The sequence below is a fragment of the Dendrobium catenatum genome, unplaced genomic scaffold (genome assembly GCF_001605985.2).
Source record: "Dendrobium catenatum unplaced genomic scaffold, ASM160598v2 fragScaff_scaffold_1639, whole genome shotgun sequence".
Taxonomy (NCBI): domain Eukaryota; kingdom Viridiplantae; phylum Streptophyta; class Magnoliopsida; order Asparagales; family Orchidaceae; genus Dendrobium; species Dendrobium catenatum.
The window spans coordinates 489,124-506,519 of record NW_021320101.1 but is presented as its reverse complement, the minus strand read 5'-3'; the positions used below and the strand labels follow the sequence as shown (position 1 = coordinate 506,519).

At 34.7% G+C, this 17,396-nt stretch overlaps 1 protein-coding gene across 7 annotated transcripts in view; it reads left to right on the top strand.

Moving 5' to 3' along the window:
* LOC110110580 (tubulin-folding cofactor D) overlaps positions 1–17,396 on the top strand; it is a 63,988-nt gene that overhangs the window by 1,414 nt on the left and 45,178 nt on the right. For 2 of the 7 annotated variants that reach the window (XM_020842130.2, XM_020842128.2), the window contains exons 2-3: positions 6,989–7,536; positions 11,938–12,040. The exons of 1 other annotated variant lie outside the window; for it this stretch is intronic. In XM_020842130.2, the coding sequence (XP_020697789.1) occupies positions 6,989–7,536; positions 11,938–12,040 (651 nt within the window). Of the gene's footprint in view, positions 1–6,988; positions 7,537–7,759; positions 7,889–8,912; positions 9,992–11,937; positions 12,041–17,396 lie in introns of those variants that run through there. 4 more of the 7 variants (XM_028701154.1, XM_020842131.2, XM_020842132.2 and 1 more) reach the window with 4 other exon arrangements.

The following is a 17,396-nucleotide window of genomic DNA, read 5'->3' as shown; positions in this document are numbered from 1 at the left end:
CCAATTTATGATATAGAGTAGGATCTATCAATCATGTTTTGTTAATAGAGTGAGATAACAGTAATGTTCCAAATGTGTGAAGGCAACTTTTAAGGCATTGAGGCTAGCATGATTGAGAAGATCAGAGGTTTACTTTGATTGTAAAAAATAAACTATAGAATTTCAAGTGATCTCTAAACCAAGTAGAGTAGATGTCATAGTTCTTTCTTCTCAAAGTAGTGTTGAAAGTTTAAAAAATCATCATTGCTAGTGATGACAATGCAGTTATCTTTACGACAAACAAAAAAGATTGTATCATGAAGACTGGAGCAGCAGCCAAGATATTTTGGTGTTGCTAAACTTTTTAATTCATGGGATTCTTTTTCAGGCGACAGAGAACTCTTCAAACTCAACCAACTTTGTTAGAGGGAATATCAAGACCAAGTGATGGATGCATATGTATATCATTTTCTAAATCATCATGGATGAAGACATTTTTGATATCCATTTAAAAAAGTTGCCAGTTTGGCAGTGATAGAGAGCAACAACATCAATGAGAGATCACATAGATTTACGATGAGCAACATTATTAAAAAGTTTCTTTGAAGTCAACACCATACTCCTGCAAAAAGCCTTTGGAAACAAGACATTCTTTTATGTCGTTTAGGAGATCCATGAGAGCAAGTCTTAATTTTATAGATCCATTTGAACACCATAATTCATTTTCTTAATTTTATTGTCTTAATTTATGTTATTCAAGAGATCCATGGAGCAATGATATTGGAGTGTCTCACGATTTGGTTTGATTCCTTAAACATTGTTGTTTCATCATACATATCAATGCTCTTCAATCACTAATGGTGGCATTTTGTGCATTATGTACCTTTTCTTAAACAGCGGTGAGTTAAACCCACCTTTTAAGGCCTTTCACCGTTGACTTTGGACTATACAAAAGTTATTGATGATTAAATTGATTTCATACTTATTACTACATGATCTTTGTTGAAAAGTTAAATTTTGAACCCTAGGCAGTGGTTAAATGAAGATGCACTTGTCTGTTGAACTTAGGCCTTCTCCAATCGAATGTCAAACATGCGCGCTCCAGCCGAATACCAAAGTTTCTGCTATTTGCTTGCGGGTGAACAATGCGACGCCAAATATTGGCGTCGCACTGCTCACCCGCTATATTTTTTTTAATATAAATATGATTTAAAATATATAAAATAAAGTATGAAAAAGAATATACTAGGAATATTCTTTTTTGGTGTTAGTAAATGGAGTTCAATTGGAGAAGAGTTTCTGCATTTTGATGTATTACTGCATTTTGGAATGAAAATTGAGTTTCGGTTGGAGATGCGCTTACTACCTAGACATTGATTTACTGAATATTGAGGATAGGTGTGGGCATGGTTTCTCATGATTTAAGGGGCAAGCTTTTAGAAAATTAGGCTATTTTGGATGGTAGTTGCGTTACTAAATAGGATATATTTATTTATTAACGTGCGACTAGCGTGAATATACAGTTTTAAACTTAAGAATTGCATGTAGATGCCTATATGGGGGAACCAATATAACAGGTTACCTTTCACTAATTGATTTCCATATGCAATCTTACCGTTCCCTTATGCATTCATTGGAGTGCTTTTGGTTTAATGACTTGTTCTCTATGAGTGAATGCTCAATATCTCAAGATACCCAACATTATTTATCTTATACTATTTATGAAGTTCTTCTCATGGGGATTTTTTCTAATAACTTAAAATGATTTGTGTTTAAGTTCAGAATGATGCACTATTTCTGTGGCTAAATTACCAGCCATCCTGTTGATGAATGCCACATCTCATTGTATTGCATAAGCTCCTTATGGGATGCGCCCATCATTACAATTATGGTGGGACGTGCTGATGCTTTGTAGCAGTGAGATAATTAGGAAACCTTACGCCAATTTTTTGCAGTTTGTAGCGAAGAGGGTCAAAATGGGAGTAACGAGTATTAAGGAAATATATGAGCAACAAATAGTAGAATGGGGGGGATGACATGCGGATAGAGCTCTCAAAATATCTGCCAGCACAAAATTTCATAGGACTTGTCTGCGGCTTTCTAAATTTGTCTAAAACATATGGTCTCAGATTTTAGTTTCATATCATTATCTATTTAGATCCTTTTGTAATCTATTTTATCTTTTTTGTATTGAGTTATAGTAAGTTGTGGCACATAAGAATATTTTTCCCACTCAAAAGATCCAACTCTACACCTTAATGGAGCAAATTTATGAAGCCATGCCTCCTAAACACAGACAGATGGCATTAAAAAGTTTTATTGTAATGAAAAATAATTGTCATCATAACCGTCGTCATCATTAACCTTATCTTATATATTTAGGCTGGATTTACAAATTCTGAATTTATATTTATTTCTATCGAGTGTTATTGTTGACCTCCGTATATATGCCACAATCAATGCAAGTGAGTGCGACGAGAAGAATGATCGATTGGAGCAACTTCACATGTAACAAGCTCAAAGTTCCTCAATTGTGGTCGAAATCACTTAGACGTCTCCCAGTAATGTAATTGATTGCATAGTTGCATTCAAACGTAATATGTATCAAAGAAGAACCGCCTACATGTTGCTCATCTAAGTGACTACGAAAATGAAAGTCTACTACTGTGATGTTGTGCAAAATTTCTCAAACGTCATCTGTTTGTTAAAAGAACTACACCGTTACATTCGGAACACTGAAATTATATCAATTCTAGCAAAGCAGTTAAAAAATATGGTCTATTGATTGCGGGAGATTTGGGTAGAGAAGATGAAGGTTGCATGTAATGACCTCGAGAACTCACTAAGAGATCTCTAAAAGAACTCACAAAGAGATCCAAAGAGTGGCACTCACAAAGAGAACACAAAAACAAATTTTCATTCAATCATTTAATAGCTCATACATGGTACAAGGGGCCATATAAATAGGCTCCAAATGAAAGTAAATGCAAAAGTCTAAAATGCCCCAATGGCTACAAGATCAAACTAATACCCACAAGGGTAAAATGGGAAAAACTGGAAAAACAACAAGTAGTGTAAGAACTGCAGATACAACAAGTCATCAGTAATGAAGACTATCCATCATAGTCGTCGATCTCCGGTGTCGCCTCTGATAGACGCGCCGGAATCTCCTGTCGATGCCCCCATCAGAAACTCATGCTCGTTTTTTAAGCATGGCGGGGGAAACTCGTAGGTGAAGCTTGCAATGTGTTGGGTAAGTAAGTCCTATAGGAGCTTTTTTATGGTGGGAAAAAATTAAATACTTGTGCGTGTCTTTTTTGATATGGTGGGGAAAACACTGTAAATGTCAAAATATGTATGCGAAGGTTCATCCACGCCTTTCATAGTATGGTGGGATTGAAGACTATGGTTGTGGTGTTTTACAACAATGACCATGCACATCTTTTTTTGTGTGATGGATAGGCCTAATACTCTCTGTGGATGCCCCTAGGAAGGGGAGGCTTTGGGAGGTTGCTAAAATTCAATCAAAACTGACACACAGGGAAGTAAACTTAAAAGAATATATATATATATATTAAATAAAGTGCAATTAAAAATATTGAAAAAATAAAAGAAAAAAAAAGTTGACTGAAAATGATTTCGTATGAAATTTGTGATGAAACTGAAAGTTTGCCTGTGAGCATATAACTTTCCTATCAACATTAGAACACTTGCAAACCTCAAGAATCCACATGACAAATTAAACTGGAATGAAAATGAATTGAATACTCTACCAATTTATAGAAAGGAAAAGATACTGTGTGAGTTTCGCTCACTTTAATTTAACTCATGTATAGATGAATACCACCTCATTTGAATCTTGAATGAATTTAAGAGTGGAATCTAACTCGTATTTAATACCACCGGATCTGCATTACATGTGCAAGTGGACAAAAGATGTATTTTAAAATTAAAAAATATAAAGTTTTTTGTGTATTTCAATGACAAGCACTCATGCAAAATAAGCAAATATGAATATTTTAAAAAAAAGAGTATACGTAAAAATTTAACTTTCAAATTTAAGCGTATTGCCTCGAGAAGATAATGTCTTGCTGAGAAGATCATTAAGATTTTTCTTAAATAATATTCCATTAGTAAGCACATGGTACGTGTTAGTGTGTTACCAACAGTTTTGATGTAAAATGACATCAAATTTACAGTTATGGCTGTGGCTTTTTAACCAGTTGGATTTACTTAGATAGATATTATTATATTACAGTCACGGCCAGAGCCTGTATACTCTCTAATGGTTAACACTTTTGAATAATGAATCATAGGGTACGCTTGATTGGACACAAAGCCCTTTGTTAGCTAAGGTCAACTTGAATTTATCCCCATAGATAAACATCCACTCTAGGTCTATAAGATACTCTTGGATGAAAAAATCCATGGTTATCGAAATGGATTCTTTGGTCAGGTTGGATCAACAATCTCTTTTGACTAAGTAGACTAGGGACCATGACAACTTGGGAAGATAAACTATGTGATACTGATCTTGCGGGAGATTTGGGTAGAGAAGATGAAGGTTGCATGTAACGACCTCGAGAACTCACTAAGAGATCTCTAAAAGAACTCACAAAGAGATCCAAAGAGTGACACTCACAAAGAGAACACAAAAACAAATTTTCATTCAATCATTCAATAGCTCATACATGATACAAGGGGCCATATAAATAGGCTTCAAATGAAAGTAAATGCAAAAGTTTAAAATGCTCCTGGGGCTACAAGATCAAACTAATACCCACAAGGGTAAAATGGGAAAAACTGGAAAAACAATAAGTAGTGTAAGAACTGCAGATACAACAAGTCATCGGTAATAAAGACTATCCATCATAGCCGTCGATCTCCGGTGTTGCCTCTTATAGACGCGCCAGAATCTCCTGTCGATGCCCCCATCATTCTCCCCGGGTGGGAGAGAACTCGACCCCGTCGAGTGCATGCTATGGAGGCTCTCATATAACTCAAGAAGGTCTGGGTCCAGTCTCTGTAGCTCCTCTCGGTCAATTCACGTGTCCTCTGTCTCCGGTGTTCCTTCCCAATGAACTAAGTATCTCTGGCGCCCTCCATCCTTTGTGGAAATAATCTCATCATCCAGAATGGTTTCGATCTTTTCCGCTCTAGGTAAATGGGGTAAATTGGGGAGTGGAGGAAGGCTAGGGATCTCACTAGGTGGGGTCTCACAAGGCTCGTTGTAAAGTGGATTGTTGGGGTTAAAATCAGGACCCTCAAAGGCTACTATATCCTCTATATTAAAAGTCGGATTCATATTAAACCCTTCCGGGAGTTCTAGCACATAAACATTATTGTTAACCTTTGATATTATTTTAAATGGTCCAGCGCTTCTTGCATGTAACTTCTTTACGGAACCAGGAGGAAAACGCTCCGGGCGGATACATACCATCACAAAGTCTCCCACTTTGAATTCTTTAAACCTCCTTTTCTTATTAGTATGAATTTTATAATCAGTATTGCTTTGTTCAATTTTCTTTTTAATTTCATTGTGTAACTCATGCAGCTGAGATGCGAATGCAAATGCAGACTCAGATGTTCTATTCCTAAGACTCATGGGGACTAGGCCAATGGGCTGTGTAGGCTGATATCCGTACACAATTTCAGCAGGACTAAGGCCAGTGGTTCGGTTGATAGAGTTGTTGTAAGCAAATTCTGCCACAGGAAGTTTTGAGTCCCAATCCCTAATGTTCTCTCCTACCAAAGTCCTTAAAAGATTTCCTAAAATCCTATTGACGACCTCAGTTTGGCCATCGGTTTGGGGGTGAAATGCTGTAGAAAACTGGAGCTTTGTCCCCATTTTATGCCAAAGGGTCTTCCAAAAGTAGCTAGTGAACTTAACATCCCTATCGGACATGATTGTTTTCGGAAGGCCGCGGAGTCTAACTATTTCTTCGAAGTAAAGCTTCGCGATTCTGGAAGCATCGAATGTTTTGGAGCATGGGAGGAAGTGAGCCATTTTAGAAAATCGATCAACGACCACAAAGACAGAATCATGTTTCCTAGTGGTTTTGGGTAAACCCAAGATGAAGTTCATACTCACGTCTTTCCACGGGAGGCAAGGTGCGGGGAGTGGAGAGTAGAGTCCCGTGTTTTGCTTTCGTTGTTTGGCCAGCTGGCAGATATGACATCGCTTTAAGAGCTTACTGACATCGCGTTTGAGGCTGGGCCAATAAAAATGGTTTTCTAGAGCAGCAATAGTCTTTGCCTGCCCAAAGTGGCCAGCCAAACCTCCAGCATGTAACTCCCATACGAGATATTCACGAAGGGAGGTTTGGGGAACACAGAGTTTCTGAGCTTTGAAAAGGCACCCCTCGTCTATTAAGAAATCATCTATCGTACGTTCTCCTCCAGAGGTCAAGAGGGAGTAGGTATCCTGAAAATCTGGGCAGTCCTAAGTAGACTAGGGACCATGACAACTTGGGAAGATAAACTATGTGATACTGATCTGATTTGCATCATTTTTCAGAAAACTCTATCATTAAAAAGAATTCCTTTATTTCTCAAGCAAAGGTTTTCTTTGTCTAATAATCTAGTGAAAGTAGGACGTTAATTTAACTTGACTAGTTTATTCTCTTTATGCTATACACTCAAATAGTTATTCTGCTCGAAGTAATTGGACTATTGATGAAGTCTCATTAATTAAGAGTTTTGTGCTTATATGCTTGAAAAATAACGATCACTGGTGCCTGATTATATTATCATTTTGGTCATAACTACGTAGCAAGCATGGACATGCAGGCCATCTGTTTATCAAAAAAATTCCTTTAAATATGGCTGTCTGTATTGTATCCAAGGGACTAGGAAGCCTCCTATTTTCTCTTTTTATTGTTTTAAAAGTTGATGTCGATCAGCTATAAGAATTCTTACATTGTGATGTGGAGTTTTCTTCATGCAATACTGTGAGATAAATTTCTATCTTCCTTATTGGTGGAGGAAATCTATTTTTCTGTATTAACAGATTGACAAGTATCAAGAGCAGGGTCAGCTGCTGGAGCCTTACTTGGAGAGCATTGTAAACCCTTTAATGTCCTTAGTGCATTCGAAATCAATGCAGCTGAGGGTCGACACTGATGATGTTCTTGATATCATAAAGCCTATATGCATTATTATATATTCTCTGGTTACCGTTTGTGGGTACAAGAGTGTTATTCGATTCTTTCCACATCAAGTTTCTGATTTTGAGATTGCTGTCACTCTTCTGGAGAAATGCCATGTAGGAAATTCACTTACATCTTTAAGACATGAAAGTACTGGAGAAATGGAGACAAAATGTGTAACTCTCTTATGGCTTTACATTCTTGTTTTGATTCCTTTTGATATCTCCTCTGTAGACACTAGTATTGCAAACAGTAATCAATTGGGGGGACTTGAGCCATCACCATTGGTAATCAAAATACTTGAAATTTCAAAGGATCACCTATCAAGTTCTGGTCCTATGCGGAGGTTCTCAGGACTTGTACTATCAAGGCTTCTAACCCGTCCAGACATGTCAATGGATTTTTTAAGGTTGAGTTATTATTTATTTATATTTTAGTGTATTATTTTATCAAGATTTTACATACTTGCAATTGAAATAGTGATGGTCCGAGCTGTAGTTTCATCTGCTTCCAACTTCTCCTTCAAATCTTACAAAGCCTAAATGTGTTCAGCTTGACATTGCACTTGTATTGTCTACAACAACCCTGCTTGATCTGCCCAATAAAACAATCCTGCTTGAATTATTCTTCAGCTGAATGGATATGCTTTGAGTGGCTTTACCAAGGCACCCATGGACGTGACAAGTTTCTTAGAATATGGAAATGATTTCTAAACCTTGAGAGAATGAACTGGTAGAACTAAACCTTGAGAGAATGATCAGGTAGAACTCAATGTCATACGCACTAATTTCCACTGTGTTTGAACTTTCTGCTATTGCAGTCCATGAAATTATTCAGCAGTATTATCCATAGAAGCTGCTACAGTTGCCACCTTACATATCTTGCTTAGGATCAGATCACTTTTTCCTTGAAAGTAATGCATATTCAAGTACAAGCAATTTATAAAAAAGGATAAGCAATTTTGAGTATGTTTCAAACATTTTCTTTCGTAGTGCATGTAAAAAGCACACCTTTATCATGTTCATTCACTGCCCTAGCTTGATTAGTCTTCATCTATTGATTATTTATTTACTTTTCTTTTCTAAACGACCCATGCCTTTAAAACATTGTATCCATTTGCAGAAGGTTATGGCATGCTTGACCGATTATTTTTTCATTTTTCATTATTTAAACCACATATGCAGAGTAGAATGTTAATTGTGCAACTAGTTGGTTTTGTTGACTGGATAAACCAATGGTTTGAAATAGGAAAGTTCATAGCAAAGCAAGAGGGAGATTTGCTTTTGGAAATTGCAAATTTGATAAGTTACTAGTATCAAAGTTCTGAAAATTGAACTGGACGTAGAACCGAAAGAAGGAGATGTTTAAAGTTCAAGGTTCAATGGTTTGACCTGGGTTCAATCGGGGTTGAATCGGATGATGTAATAAATATTAATTTTTTTAAAATGATATCTAAATGATATATTAATGATGTAATAATTATGAAATAATGTAAATTTATAATTAAAAATAAATTAATTTATATACCAATAATAGATTTTATAATTTAAAATTGAACATATTTAATTTATAAATTTAACTCACATATAAATTTATAAATTTAATAGAGAAAATGGCCAAAATGATCCCTTGTCTCTTTATGAAAGAAATATGCTTAAAAATACATAGTGTTTGTGTTGTGAATTTGAGAATTTTATTTTAGTTATTTAGTTCAACATCACTTGAGCATTTTATCTTAGTATTGTTTGTATAGCTTTTTGGTTTACATGAGTAAGGAAGTCATATGGGATGGAGGGCCATGCAAAAATGATTGGTTGCTACTTATTTGGCAAATGATTATTATAAAATTTTACTGTTTATTTTAAAATTAAATTATATTAAATTTAAATTAATTTCATAAATTTAAAATTTTATATTAAATGTATTAAATTAATTTATTTTGGCTCTAAGAAGTCGGGACCGATTCAGCGGCTCTTTGATTGAGCCGCTGGTTCGAGCCAGTTTTTCATGATTCAATTTGAAACCAGTTTTCAAAACAGCCCAGACCGGCTAGTCAACCGATTATCAGTTGAACCGGTCCGGTCCGATCTGATTTTCAAAACAATGACTGATATGTAATGCAACCTTGTGTTATCTTTTGATAATACTTCATAGATAATATATTAATGCAAAAAAATGGAGGCTTATAATATTATGCATATTAGTCACCTTGCCAGGAGAATGAGGTAACATGATAGACATGAGGTCAGTTACTAGGTCGAGTGAACTGGAGAGGATTGTGTGTGAATGTGTTATAGATTTAAGTTGAAAACCGCTCTTAAATTGCAGCAATTTAGGTTGATCATAAAATTTTTTAAAGTTTATGCTACAATTGCATGTACTCATCCTAACAAAAACAAGTTTAGCTGCATATGGAAGCATTGGAGTGCAAAGTGGCTGGCAAATATGCTACTATGATTTTCCAATGCTGTGCTTCAAAATGATGAGCAGTCCAAGAATTTCACCTACTTCATGCCAAAGGTGTGCATTTTGGGTATAGGGTGGGAATCATTTGCTTCACCTTTAAATCATCTTGTGTCCTCTTGAAGTTTACTTTCAGCAATGAGACTTGTGGAGGATGCCAGCCTAATATTCGTTGGATTACTCATTTGTCCATGTCAGATACTAATGAGCACATTAAACTATCATGAGATTAAGAATCCCTCCCCAACTGGTACCACAAAAATGTATTCGGGTTTTTTGTCCAAGATAACGATACGAGGACTTTACTGGCAGGTCTGCTATGCCAGCATCATGAAATTCCTTCCGTACTTTTCATTTGCATGCTCTACGCATTGGAGGGACAGTGTAACCATCAAATAAGAGTAAGTGGCTTCACCAATGAATTTCCATCTGAGTTTATACAATATGGAGATATCATATGCTAATTAGTCTCGCTGAGGTTTATAATGATCCCACAGCCTAACCCGCCTTTCTGAGTAATTTAATAAGCCAAGCAAAACACCTAATCATAAATATGATGGTTAGCGGATAGCTTTAATCACTCCTCTTTATGAAGCAAAAATTCCTTGCTAACTCAGTGCCTATACATTGTCATCTTAATCAAGATCCAATGTTGGCCGTCATAATCCCTGCTGCATCGTTTGTTAGTATAACATCTTGGGCCAAAAATGCATTTTCTGCATTAATGTTCTTATTTAATTTAGCATTACTAGTCACCATATCAAGCCGATGTCACCAAATTAGGAATGACTTGTGGTGCTTTGTTAGCAAATTATCTATGGGTTCTATTTTCTTTGTTTTGAATTTATAAGATTATCATTTTTAGTTTGGTTTGGCATTAGTTTGGTCTAGTAAGGTTTTTCAAGCATTTTATGATTTGGACATCCTTTATATCTATTGCTATGATGCACAGACACGGACACGACGACACGTATACGACACGGCATGGACACGGGACATGTCAATTATTGAAATTATAAGAGACGGACATGGGTTGGACACGGTAGTATAGCTTTTATATTTTAAAAATAGTGTATAAAAAATTGAATAATTATAATTTTTAAAATAATAAATCATTTAATTAGAATTTGTGCTTAAAATGATTAATATTATAATGTCGAAAGTCTGGCATTGATGTCGTTTATCATTCATCGAGAGAGGAGATGACAATGTTGTAGAGAGTCGGGCATTGATGTTATGTAGTAAATATTGGGCGTCAATGTTAAGAGAACGTTTTCGGCATGTCGGCACGTGTCAGAGGAGTGTCGGACGAGTGTCGTGTCGGATACTTGTCAGAGACTGCACGCCTCTTTGAGGAGAAGTGTCGGTGCATCATAGATCCTTTAGAGCTTTCTTGAGTCCTAATTTATCTTTCTCCATCTTGATTCTTCATCTTTCCCAACACAATTCTCAGATTCTCTATATAATCTTAATATTTGTTTCTGTCAACTCCAAAATACATCCAACTTTTTCAAAACCCCCTTAAATATTTCCCAACTTTCCTTATGACCTCCTAAGATCTAAAATCCCTAATAACTCGAAGATATCATTGCTAAAAGCTCAATATAGAGAGGCAATTTTTTACTATGAGTAGTAATATTGCAACTCTTTAATTATGGATCCAAAATTCATAAAAACAACCCACATTATTTGCCTAATATCTTAGACATTTAATCTGGAGTTCCTTACCTATTTCCTCCAAGAAAAAATTGCCTTTAATAGATTATCAGTTTTAGCACCAAATCTGTTTGAGCCTTGAATGCACTTTCTATTATCACCCACATTAACCCTTTTACTGTCATCCTAAGGAAACATCAACCATTTTGTTACTTTTACCATAAAAAACCTACAGACGTTACGTTAATACCAAACTGAACCAGCAACACAAGATACTAAACCTAACGAGCACCAACTTCAGAATACACAACCCATTCTTAATAAGATCAATACTCTATGCATGTTTACACTAAACTAAAATCAGAAGTATGGAAACAACTAAAGAAATTCAACACTCTAACCGTGTGCTCATATTATCACACAATTTATATTTTGGATGAATATAGGCTTTCATATTTGCATCAAATTGTTAATTAGTAAACTAGGACTGCAAAAAGCTATGACTAAATTTCTTGTTTAAATATGCTGGGCCATTTTGGCGAGGCAACTATTTTGATTGCATTTACTGAGTCATTATTTGAAGATGCTTTTCGTCTAGATAAAAGTTTAATTACCATATTCTTATAAAATGGTGTAAATCAATAAATTATGTGCTTGATTTATTTATGAAGTCTTTATTGCCCATCTTCAGATTCATTGAATGGACGTTTGAATTTATGGTATCTTGGACTGAAGATAATATCAACCAGTTCAGAATACTTGGCATTGTGGAAGCATTGGCCTCAATATTCAAGGTTTGGCTGTCTTTGTACATGATCAATGCTGTAATGCATATCAGGATTTTTTAAGTTTATTTTTACGTTATTTGGCATGAGTAGACAATGAAATATTGGCACAACATGTAATGCTATAAGCTCACAACTATTATTTCTGATATATGTCATGCCTTGCTTCTGACTGCTCTTCATGGTTGCTACTTTTGGTGCATTATTTCGTAAGTAAGCAATGTGGTGTATGAAGTCTAATCTAAGGAAACATTATTAAAGATGCTAGGTGTCCTTTAAACAACGCAACTGTCTAATGCCCGAGGCACTAGGAGCTTGCTTGAGTGACCCGTAAAATAATTTATTTAATTAATTATAAGGAATATTTCTGGCAAGCATAATATGATAATTATTATAATAAAATTTCAAGGTATAATAATAAAAAAAATACATTATCAAGTTTTATGTCATTTTAAATATCAAAAAAACATAAATTTTCAAAATAGTTCAGGTAAAACAAAATATCCACTAGGCTCAAAAGTTATATTTTCAGTTTAAATGAACATATAAAATCTTAAGCTATTAGCTTCATTACCATAAGGTTAGTTTAGTATATGCTACTGTTATCTTCACATCATCCGTACTCTCTTTTCTATCATTAAATTTTTAACCATCCATCTTATACTATGATTGTGTATGCTTAAAAAATACAACACATGAGTGCACATGAGCATTTCAGCGCCTAGTATCTTACACTAAGGAACTCGCCTTAATGATGACATGTCATGACGCGGCCCGAATACTCGAACTAACGAGGCGGGAAAGAACAGTCAGACGGTTAATACATTTTCCACAATTACACTAAGACAATTAATTATGATAGGACCCTCCCAGTACCATGTTATATTATCTGTATTTTATTGACTCTAGACGTTTAGCATGACAAAGTTAGAGAAATGGATAAGACTTTCACAGATACGAAGGCAGTCATAGAAAAAAACGTCAAGGCTCATGAATATTCAGTAATTAGAAATTGACAATGACGGTGATGATTGAAAACTGAGTGTTACATTAGCGCAATTGGTTCCTGTATCACGAATCTATTATACAAATCGTAACAACTTAGTAAAGGGTGTAACTAGTAACTATGCTGGATCTCTGAAATTTAAAGATCTTACTTTGTCGTACAATGGAACCATGGTAACTTAAAAGGAAAATCATCTGCAAAATTGCCACAAAACCAGATATGAGATATGAAAAAGAAGCATCACTTAATTCAGCAGAAATGGAAATGCTAGGATGGACATGTAATGCAACCAGTAAAGTAAAACTAAAAAATACCCCATGCAAGTGTTGACCTCATTTTTGAGTAAGGTTTGCTGCATCATCTAAAAACTCAAAAACAAAGCCAAACCCTTGATTACAATCAAACCAAAACCTAAACCACTCAAGTACACTCTAATTCATGCCTTGAGTGACTCAAGTTCAATGTAAGTCAATTTATGGTGAGTTGACTCAATCAACTCACCTAAATTGTTCAAATATCTCACATACATTCTACCCAAATTCCAACTCCACACCTATGCAATCAAGTCAACTAAGACTTATACAAATAGCCTTTAGGAGCTCCCAACAGTTCATCTTTGGTGGCTTGATCATATTGACTAATCAACATGGTCAAAATTACTAAAATGCCTTTCCATAGTCAAATTTGATCAACTTCATGCAAAGCCCTCAAACCTCCACCACATTAGCTCTTATTGTTTGCCTAAACTTCTTTTGGAGGCTTCACAAGCAGCCCAAGAAAGTGATCCAAGCTTTTGTTGATGAAAAATATTTATGGAGGAAGATGATTGAAATAAATGAAGAAGAAGCATATTGGGAGGTATTGGATTCCACGGTATGAGACAGGGAAGAGACTAATTTGTTATAATGACAACTCAAATAAAGACTCTCTTAGTCATGACAGTACATATGCTTTTTTAGTTGTTGCCAACTATTTCAACTTTTTTAGAAATTAAATATGGATGAGTTGGAAACTGAGAAAGAAAGAATTTGTATTTAAACTTAATGTTATATACTACTTTTATATAGTTTCTATTTTTAATATTTTTTTGCTCTTGTGATATTTGTATTTAAATTATATTCCATACAATTTATCACTTGCCATTTTACATGCATCACGAAAAAAAAGCATCAATACACAATTGCACAATTTTAAACATTAGTTGCAACTAGATTCAATCTTTCTATGCATACGCTGGACTACTATTTTTCTATTATTTCTTCAATCATTCCTTAAAACACGAGACAATTGTCCCATATATACAACTCGAGCACTCTTGGTTAGCTTTGTGGGACATGGCATTGAAAAATAAGGGACCGCATTAGCCCTTTGGTTTCAATTTTTTATGTAAGTAACAATTTTGTATTCAATTTTCTAGTTGCTTATTATTACAAGGGGAGTGGAAACTCATTGAAGTGTGTAAGTTGCCATTGCTTATAGTTTCATGGTCTTTTTTTGATAGGAAGTGGATGCAATTTCAACAAAATTAAACGACACAAAAAATTTTGGAAGAACACACCAAACTCTTTTTATTACAAGATATATGAAAGAAAACAAGATACAGTTGGATCTTCAATTAGAGAGGAAGATTCAACTCTCCCAAATCCTTAGCTGACGGTTAAAACCCTCACAACTTAAGAAATTCTAATTTCAACAAACTCCAAACATAATCCTGAAATCTTCTTATTGTTAGCCTTAAATAGGCTCCCATAATTCCCTCCCAAATGAGCCCCAATTTCCTAAATAATTCTCTCTCAAAATTTGAATTCAAATTAGATTTATTTCCCAAATTAATTTCCTCCCAATTATAATTAAGACTTTCCTAAATAATTCTCCTTAATTCCTCCTCTTCTTAGATTTTGAATTCAAATTAGATTTCAGGCCTTAAATAATTCCTTCTTAATTGTAATTAATATATTCCTAAACAATACCCCTTTGATTAAGAACCTTACTAAACAGCTCCCTCTTGATTAGAAAATTTCCTAATTCTCTATCAATCAAATCATCTGGTCCATCAATACTCTCCTCCTAAAGTCCCACCTTGTCCTCAAGGTGGAACGAAGTAAACTGCTATTGAAGCACTTGCCTAATAGCACTGGACTGAAAAATAGTCTGACGCTAGGTCGAACTATCCCTGCCTCGAGCATCTCCTTGACTAATATCTCAATCTATTCGTTTTGGATTTGGGGATGACGATGAAGATGAATACTGATAAGTGAGACTCCTTTCATGATGATAGCATGCTCGCTTTCCTGCGGAGGAGGCGACCTCTGAATTGGCTGGAACACCCCTCGATACTGCTGTAGGGGTGGCTAAACCATGTCTGCCGCTTCTATCTTCTCCCCATCTTTTTTCCTTCCAAACTTTGTACCTCCACCAAAAATCCTAGTCTCCATGGAAGTTGATCCAAATGAGGTGTTTCCTCTTTTCCCCCCAATATTTCCACCTTCTGATTTTCCCCTCTTCTTCCCCACTTCCTCAGCCGGTGATGGCCTTTGATGACACCATTTTGGTTTGGAACTCGAGCCGCTTCCAAATCATCTCCTTCATGGTGGCAAACTTCCCATCAATCTTCTCATGGATGGCTAAAATTTGCTTTTTGAAATATGAAATCTTTACAAATTAGATTTCAATTGTTTGATCTCCCATTCTAACATTTATACATTTCTTCCCGCGATAGGTACCCGGATTGTGCTCTGATGCCAATTTGATAGGAAGTGGATGCAATTTCAGCAAAATCAAACGACACAAAATTTTAAGGAAGAACACACTAAGCTCTTTTCATTGCGAGATATATGAAAGAAAACAACAATATACAATTGGATCTTCAATTGGAGGAAGATCCTGCTCTCCCAAATCACTAGCCGGTGGCTAGAGCACTAACAACCTAAGAAATTCTAATTTCGGCAAACTCCAAACATAATCCTGAAATAATCATATTGTTAGTTTTAAATAGGCTCTCATAACTCCCTCCCAAATCAGCCCCCTTTTCCTAAAAAAATTCTCTCTCAAATTTGAATTCAAATTTGATTTATTTCCCTCCCCCTTAATTCATCCTCCTCTTACCTAAATAATTCCCTCTTAAATTTTGAATTCAAATTAGATCTCTTGCCATAAATAATTCATTCTCAATTGTAATTAAAACATTCCTAAACAATTCCCCTTTGATTAACAACCTTTCTAAATAGCTCTCTTGATTAGGAAATTTCCTGATTCTCTATCAATCAAATTAGTCGGTTCATCATTTTTCTACCAAAATGCGATGTTTTTGTTTACCACTGTCCTGATCTTCATCCGTTGTATGGGCCGATAACTCAAGAAAAAGGAGCAATGCTCTTAGGCAGTTATAAGAAACAAGAAAATAACCCATGCAATATATGCCATAGTGAAATTATTATATAATAGTTTAAAGAATTAGTACTATAGTAATTAAAAAGTGAATAAATTTTATTCTCTTTTTTCACGGTGCTGTTTTTTATTACCATAAAAATGATTTAAACAATGATAAAATTAAGAAAATTTTTGATGTTTTTCACAATGCAAAATAAAAATTTGAATTTATGAAATTAAATTAAAATTTTAATTAGTTTAATTCTTCATCAAATATTAGAATATTTAATAATCATATTAAAAATCATAATATTTAAGGTTAGATCAATGATTAATTGTTTTCTAATGTCAAAGTTGGAATATTTAAATTTAGATTTGTGATTAGTTTAAGTCTTTAAATAATTAGGAAAGGGACATTATTTCAATTTGATTTTTTATATCAAGTAATGTGGTAATGATGTTAAAATCCCAATCGTTCCTTGGCCCTTTGATCCCATGAATATTATGGGGATCCGTGGGTGGCTCACCTAGATCAGACTGTTAAATATCTGTCGTCCCTTGATCCCCACTGTTAGCTTGGGGATTCATGGGAGGCTCACATAGATAGATCACATCGATCTCCTTTATATTTGGGCGACTAATTTATGAAGGATTATATTAAGGCAATTATACATGATTATGTAGTTATTTGTTTCTTTATTTAGACATATTGTATAAATCTATAAATAGAGATAGTTTTGTATAATAAAATTAAGCCTTTTTTTTCTTTCTAATTTCTTAAATAAGGTATTAGCAATTTATGGTATAGGTGTTATTATAGATAAGAGTTTAAAGGATAATGTTATAAAAATTAATAGGATTGGAGATAGAATTATAGCTTTAAAGATTGTTGTTGATGATAAGTTTGTTAATATTATAAGTGCTTATGCTCCTCAAGTAGGTTTGGATATGAGTTCTAAATTAAATTTTTGAAATGACTTAGAAGAATTA